Raw genomic sequence first — 7,792 nt, 5'->3', positions numbered from 1 at the left:
CAGATTGGACTGAGAGCAGTGGATGTCTTCTCGTGAAGGAGCTGTGATGAGGATGACGGGCGGACGAGGAGAGGAGTCAGCTGATTCTGACTCAGTGTTGGACTGTGATGTGGGGGGGCTCTCTGTAACTGGGTGTGGAATCAGAGGTATCAGAGGTGAAAGAATCACAAAATACTATATATGTATTACTGCTCTCTTTCTGTTCACATTTAGTTCAATCCACTGTTGCAGCAAGCCTGAAATACAAGTCATTTCCCACGACTGATCGCTGTAACTGTTATGCAAATGATGATAAAAAGAACTTGAACCCTTACAAAATGTATTCCGTTACAATAGTTACCTGTAAAAAAAATGTAATCAGTTAACTTATCCAAGTATCACAACATACGTTATATAACCCCATTACTTCCCATTACTTTTTTGATTACCTCAATATCAAATGCAATGCAAAGAAATAAAACAGGAAGAAATAATATGCAAACACCTTTGCAGACCATTTACAAACACCTATATGGCAAACTACAAGACAGGGAAAACGCCTAAAAGAAGGAAAGGGCCTCTCTAAGGGTTTTATGTAGAACAACAGAACAATGAAACCATAGACAAAAAGAAACCAGGGTTAGTTTCCAAAACTGTGTTCTCTGCTAGGAGTATTCATCTATAGGAAAACTGCCTTTCATTAAGCGTATTCAGGCACTTTTTTTTAAATGTTACAGTAATCTTATACTTTTTGATCTAACTTTAAGCAAATAAGGTTAGCAATTTTTTGTATCCTGATTACCTAATCCCATTACATGTTATTTATTACTCTCCAAGCCTGCATATATTGATCAACAACTAACAACTACTTGCTATCTTGATATATTCAACCACACCAGACACAACTGGACACATTATACCTTGTTAGATGAGAGTGTTGAGACATAGTACAAGCTAACATAATGAAATGATTTACTCTATGGCTAGTAGAAGAAAGAAATACGCAAGTTATCAAGGTGTTAGGTCATTATACACATACATCTTGCAGAATGCACCTGTGTCTGTCCCCTGCACTTAATGACAAAAATAATATTATAGGTACATTCAAATGTATGGATGTCAATTCCTTTTAAAACATTGTTATTCTGTCTCAGAATGTTCTGCGGTGTGTGTACTGTGTGTTAGTCGTACCTGTCTCTTCCTGCTGGCTGGTCCCAGACCCCATCAGGCTTCAGTCCACTGTCCTACACTCCTTACATGTCCTTAAACTCCACACTCACATTTCCCCAGCACATTCAGAGTTGCCTGTGCGATGTCGGAGGCTACACCTTCGACAATCTTCTCTTGGTGTCTACGCCGTCTCCCCCCCCCTGCTGTGAGCGTCACCGGCTCTGTCTGGGTTACAGACTAATTCATCCTGAGTGCTCGCTCAAAGCAGGCAGAGATACTGGATTTAAAGGGTCACCAGAGTTCACACTTTCACACTTTGCACATCACAGTTTCGCTCATGTCTGCACACACCATTTCTAAAGTCTGTAGAGCTATTTTATGTCAGTGAATTATTAACTTATGGTATTATTTGTATTAAAATAAATGTTCTAACTGCATTTTTTTAGGACTAATACACAAAAGCATTTCCTGGTTCCAAACTATGTGTTGTTACAAACTATTTTTTCCTTGCTATGAGAAATGTAATGACTGTATATGTTGCTTCTAAGTTCAGGGGTCACCATATGATATAACATATGACATAGACATACATGCATACAATTACAGGGGTTTACTATGAATTCTCATGAATATATTTGTATCTATTATTGTATAATGTTTTTTTTAATATTATTTAATCTGTTTTTATTTGTTAGATATACTTTTGTTCTATTTAACCATTTGTCTTTGAGCTACAGTAGCATCTGTACTCTAAATATAATTGTATATGACAATAAATTGTAATTAGATTAAAGGCGTTCCAAAAATATTAAATGTATCAGTATTGACAGAAAAACTATAATAATCTATATTAGAAAAAACTCAATAATTTGAGGGTTTGTTGAAATGAATATGATCTCCCAATTGTAGGTGAAAATGATAACTTGTTGGAACCTCCAGAAAATAAAGTGTGACCTGTCCTGTATTAAAGTACAGACGTGATACAGGATTAAACCTTGAACCTATCGCTACAGCTTCTTAATTCATGTGGTTTCATATTTTGTATACATAAATAATATGTATGAATTATTGTAAACATGAAAATTAAAATTAAACCAACAAACTTGTGACCTTGTTCATGGTATTTTCTATTTAATTTGTGACTAAAATAAATAATGTATATTGGCAAGGTAAAGAGGTTAAGAGTCAAGAGAATTATTTTATTATTATGGTTTTACCAATTTGCTTATTTCCTTTAATATGCAAACGATAAAATCATTACATATTTTACATTTCTCAAACTTTTAACTTAGATTTACCATTTACAATTTATTTGTTGAATACATGCTACATATAAAAACTGAAACAAATGCATATAAGTCTTGAGTGTTGATGCTGCATGCAACATTTGGAGATTTATGGATAAACATTCTACATGGAGGCAGCCAAATCTAATATTTCCCAAAGACTATGCAAAAATATGATTTATCAAGGCTTGCTTTAATGTCTCTAAGATTCCCATACAGTGACTGATTTAAGTATAACATCTATCTAACAAACAGTGTTTGAATGTGAATGACATGATACCATGGTACATGGTAAGGACTAGAGCTAGTGCTCATTGTGCTTTTGTGTTTATAGTACCACAGCTTCTGTCTACACATCATGAGGGAACAGCTGCAATGACAATGTTATGCCCTTAATCAAGTCCTGCTAAAGGTGTGTAAACAGTGGTACAGGTGTGATATCCTGCTGATAAAACCAGGCTGTGTTGGCACCAGCTCTCTGTTTAATGGGTCACAACCTACGCCTACACAGTATTACCTTCATAAGTTCCTTAAGGTTATTTAAGGTGGTGGAGAGATTCCAGCTTCTAACTGCCTACATCAGGGGTGTCCAAACTACAGCCCGGGGGCCAACTAAGGCCCAAACATGAAACTTGTACTTGCCTTATATTGTACTTCTTAAATATATATGTATAGTAAACAGATATTACACAGTAGTATTCATGTCCAGTATTCATAAGTCCACTTTTCAAATAAATTCTGTCAATTAAAGTTGAAAACATTTTCTAACAAGTTGTTAGTCTTAGTTGTTAAAAAAATTAAACAATAACTATATTTGCTTGAAATATACCCGTCCTATTTCCCCTTATTATAACAATCTGAGTTTGCTACCTTATAACCTAACGTATGAACCAATGTACTTCACCTCTAGTGAGGGGCCCAGCCCATCGTACATTTGTCTGTATGTGGCCCTCAGTGAAACATTTTTGGACACCCCTGGCCTACATCCAGGTGCTGAGCAGATGGCCCTGGAGTCAGTTAACAGCATCAGCCACAGGTTAACGGCAGCTCCGTTCTCATGATCTGAGAAAATCAGCAATGTCCTTTACTGCATCTACTGTTATGATGCAATTGTTAAAGTATGTGTTTATCGTTGTCTGCTCTCTTTTGATGGAGTTTTCTCTTCAGTCCAAACCCCAAGAACTCTTAATAGCTTTTTTGCTCATGAGGTTGCTCCTACAGCTTTAGGGAGCTTTGCGTGACTTTAAGCCTTTAAGAGAAACCGATTACATGTGTTTTTGCTACAGATACTTGTAATCCCTAAGTCATTCAACTATTGCATATGGCATTTGCAAAAAATTCAATAGTTCCCATACGTCATTGTGAAAAGGGCCTGTGCGTGGGCATGTACCGCCCCTTCTGGTGTGGATAGTAACCAGCACATTATATCTATGGATATTTCCATACGGATTGGACCAAATGATAACTTGGAGGGAAGTCACAAATGTCCCATGGCCCACAAATGAACAGGACGAGTCCACTATGTATAGTAGTGTATTATAAAACTCTATCACAGAACTACAATATAATATAATGTAATACAATATAAATGATTTAGATTTGTTGTAATAGCCTACGTCTTACATTTAATGCTCTCACAAAACTCTCATAACAATCCTTTCATTTCTGCTTATTTATTCCATCCTTTCCTCTCACTGCCTGTGTTTTTGGCGGGTGTGCCTATGAGGGAGCACTCGCCCAGCACCTCAGACGCTCTAAGTCTCCTTCAATGTCTTCTTCCTCTGTCATGGCTTTGGGGAGGAAAAAAACACGTTGGATCTGTGGTGTGACACGTCCTGTTTTACCATCTAAGCTAAAAGTGTATCGTGATTGATGTTTTTACCAGGTTGAGAATGTGAGGCAGAGGATGGCAGCCTCCTCTCCGCTGCGTCCTTATTAAAGACAGTCTCATCCAAACTGTTCTCTAGCCTCTGCAGCTCTGCCAGCAGCTCTTCCTGAGGGAGACACACACATAGGCTCAGTTAAATCAAAGAATACTTGTTTTAACTTCAGTCACAGTCAAATGAAATAACTAAGGGATACCTCATCAAATTCCACTTCAAAGCCGGCAGAACTGAGGAGGGTTTCGGTCATGTCCTGGGTCAGATCGTGCTCCTCTGTGATTTCCTTCATCACGTCATTCAGCTTGTTGACAATCTCCCTGCAAAAGCCAGCACTCTATCGTTAACTTTGTATTAGGCTTGAAAGAAAAAGAGGATGATATATTTGCTGTTAGACGGATGCAATCTCATGGTATGTCATAAAAACATCCACACTTCACTTTGATTCATTCAACATTTTAACCTGTCTCCAGAATGGCTGACATGTTTTGCGAGTTCTCTTTCTTTTTCTACTTAATGTCATCTTAACAATGTTTTTATTCTATAATGACATATATATTCATACATATCCTACATTTTTTTGTAACATTGTAATCCTGCTGTTAATCCCCAATTTTTAGAAATCTAGAAAAATAAAATGAGTCTAAATGAAAGAGAAAATTCAGGCAATATCGCTTGCTGTATCGGTCACCGATCGATCGGAGCATCCCTACTGTATAGTGTTCTTGATTTTAAAATGTATTTTAACATTGTACCTAATAAAACCCTTTTTTGTGTCCTGATTACATAATGATGATCTCCTTAACTGTGATGAGCTGCTGTGCTGGTGCCTTACATGTGTTCATGAGCAGACCTCATGGCCTTCACAGCACAGTCGATGTTCTTCAGATGTTTCTCGTACCACCTCTTTCTCTTCAGCGCCTGCAGAGCTCCTGTAAGGAACGCATGGAGAGAGCAGGAATGTTCTCAACATGATTTTCTAAAGTACAGATACACTTGCATGATAACAGAGTTCTTGAACGGGTGCATTTAAATGGAATATAATTCATGTTCAATGTTGGGTGATATGATGAGATACAAACACAGTCAAGTTAACTGTGTCATGGTCAGGCTTTTTCCATATTATCTACACATTATCCCTCTTGTTGTACTGGACCTTTTTGCACAATGATGTCAATCAAGGAGCACTTTCCTTTTATTTCTGACCATTGGAAATCTTTTGTCTTTTTTCCATCAGTGTGTTAGAGTAGGCTCATTGATTTAAAGGTTCACACGTTACATTTAGGTATGCGTAAAAAATAATGTAAATGACAATACTATTATGTTATTTAACAAATGCTGATTATTTCTTTGATGTTGTTTTTTAAAATCCTTTAACAGTTTCTCAATTGTTAAATTACGGTTCAACATATGCTTTTTACCACAGTGTGTAAGTCAACATGTTTTGCATTCATGTATAATGTGATTGTATTTGAATAACTCTTTATGTAAGCTACATTGAATTAGCCAAAAATAAATATAACACATCTGTGAACAATAACTTAGCTTAGCTTGTTCTGTTAGCAAGAGTTAACGTTAGCTTGAGTGCTAGCTTAATAATTGAAGCTACATGTTGAAAAAAACTGACAATACCTCTCTTGACTAGGTTTAAAGTTTATTAAATTATATACAAAGAATATACAACACATTTTAAGATACCTCTTCTGTTCTTCCTACTGTTGGTCTTGGCAAACAGAAACTCCTGGTCAATCTTCTTCTTCAGAAACTCCCTTTTCTTCCCCAGCAGCTCCTCTCGGTCCGGCAGAGGCTCCGTCTCCTCCGGCCGGCAGGGCTTCGTCAGCTTCTCTCCTCCACTCAGCTTCCCGATGAAAGACATATCTGAGAGTTAGGTAGTGACTGAGACACCGAGGTAACTGACAGGGTCCAGAGCTGGCCTTGTACTGAATAATGGTGCAGCTAGTAGCATCGGTCTGTTACCAAGAAACCACTTTTAAAAGAAAACGCGCACGCTCTGCAGACAGTGACCATTCCAACCAGACCGCGCAATTATCTAATCATTTAGGCTACTCTACAATAAATAACATTAAACACTATAACTTAAGTCTTATAGTGTTTAATCAATTGAGTCGTTACAGAGATAATGCGGTCAGGTATACTTCTATAACGACTCAATTGATTAATGTCTGCAACCATCTGATCCTGCGTCTCTCACTTTCTAATAAGTCATTATGTCTGTTAGATTAGTAAACCCCTCGCATCGCGTCCGGTGTGAACAACGCACCATTATAAAGGCTTTTCAGTTTCCTCATTTCTTATTGGCCAATGAAAAAGTCTGTCAGTCAAGATTTTAATCTCTCTCTATACTAACTTTAATTAAACATCTCACAGTAAGTAGATCAGAGTATTTCCTGACAGTGTTTAAAATATATAAATATAGAACTAAACATTTAAAAAAGTACAGAAGTATTATCAGCTATTTACTGAAGTATGACAAGTAAAAGTAGTCATTGTGCAGAATGCCTCTTGTAAAAATGTTGTTCTCTTATAGAATAATATATTATTCTGTTTTTGTGATATATACAATACATAAAAAAGATTTGTAATGTTGTATTTCGTCAATTTGGAGCACATTTTGGAAGGTTCTGTGTACATTAGTAGATAATATATACCATTAAACATGTATTTGTATAAAAAGTAACTACAAGTGTTAAATAAAAATGAGTACAGTAAGGGTACAACATTTCCCTCTTTTGATTGTGAACTAGAAGATGAATAATAATGTAATATCTGAAATGTTGCAAACTAACACTCCAGTGACAGGTGTCTTTTGACTCCCTTACTCCCCACCCTTAAAATGGCCCTATGGGGCTAACAAAATTCCACCACGGACCCAAATAGAACACAAAAGACACCTTTAAAATCATCAAATCCATAGGATTTATTATTATCAACATTTAAAATGTTCAACTATGCATGCGGATGAGAGGCAGAAACCCAGCAGTCCCCACACCAGAGGCCTCCCTCTTCTGCTGCTGCACTGGAGCTTGTAAGCTCTTCTTTCTCCAGGTGCTCCTCGTCTGAACCTCGTTGCAGCAATGCAGCACACCTGGGCAGAGGAACCGAAGGGTAAAAGAAGCAGGGAATACATACAGCGGTAACACTATACAGAGGATAACCCTTGATCTGTGTAGGGACTCAGACTGTCCTCTAGCGCCACCCTCTGGACACACTGTTTCCTGCTTTATTGCATATGTTTGTGTGTGATGGAGGAGGAATGACATGTTGTGTGTGATTGAGGAGGAATGACATGTTGTGTGTGATGGAGGAGGAATGACATGTTGTGTGTGATGGAGGAGGAATGACATGTTGTGTGTGATTGAGGAGGAATGACATGTTGTGTGTGATTGAGGAGGAATGACATGTTGTGTGTGATTGAGGAGGAATGACATGTTGTGTGTGATTGAGGAGGAATGACAT

At 37.4% G+C, this 7,792-nt stretch overlaps 1 protein-coding gene across 1 annotated transcript; it reads right to left on the bottom strand.

The window, feature by feature from the left end:
* Positions 1-2,453: 2,453 nt before the first annotated feature.
* On the bottom strand, positions 2,454-6,513 carry LOC117553222 (charged multivesicular body protein 4b-like). The gene is made up of 5 exons (XM_034227067.1): positions 6,014-6,513; positions 5,151-5,247; positions 4,518-4,635; positions 4,318-4,429; positions 2,454-4,225 (listed from the first exon to the last, which is right to left on the bottom strand). The coding sequence occupies exons 1-5, from the start codon at positions 6,189-6,191 to the stop codon at positions 4,155-4,157; spliced, it is 576 nt and encodes a 191-aa protein (XP_034082958.1). The 5' UTR covers positions 6,192-6,513; the 3' UTR covers positions 2,454-4,154.
* Between the last annotated feature and the right edge of the window lie 1,279 nt (positions 6,514-7,792).

This window comes from Gymnodraco acuticeps, unplaced genomic scaffold, assembly GCF_902827175.1.
Source record: "Gymnodraco acuticeps unplaced genomic scaffold, fGymAcu1.1, whole genome shotgun sequence".
NCBI classification, from domain to species: Eukaryota; Metazoa; Chordata; class Actinopteri; order Perciformes; family Bathydraconidae; genus Gymnodraco; species Gymnodraco acuticeps.
The sequence above is the reverse complement of the archived record's forward strand: the minus strand, read 5'-3'. Positions and strand labels throughout refer to the sequence as shown.

Excerpts from the sequence above, each read along its gene's own strand:
- LOC117553222 (XM_034227067.1), bottom strand. The coding sequence starts at position 6,191 with ATGTCTTTCATCGGGAAGCTGAGTGGAGGAGAGAAGCTGACGAAGCCC. Across the intron at positions 4,636-5,150 it reads AGGTCTGCTCATGAACACAT|GGAGATTGTCAACAAGCTGA; the intron begins GTAAGGCACCAG and ends TGGCTTTTGCAG. Across the intron at positions 4,226-4,317 it reads TGCCTCACATTCTCAACCTG|CCATGACAGAGGAAGAAGAC; the intron begins GTAAAAACATCA and ends TCCTCCCCAAAG.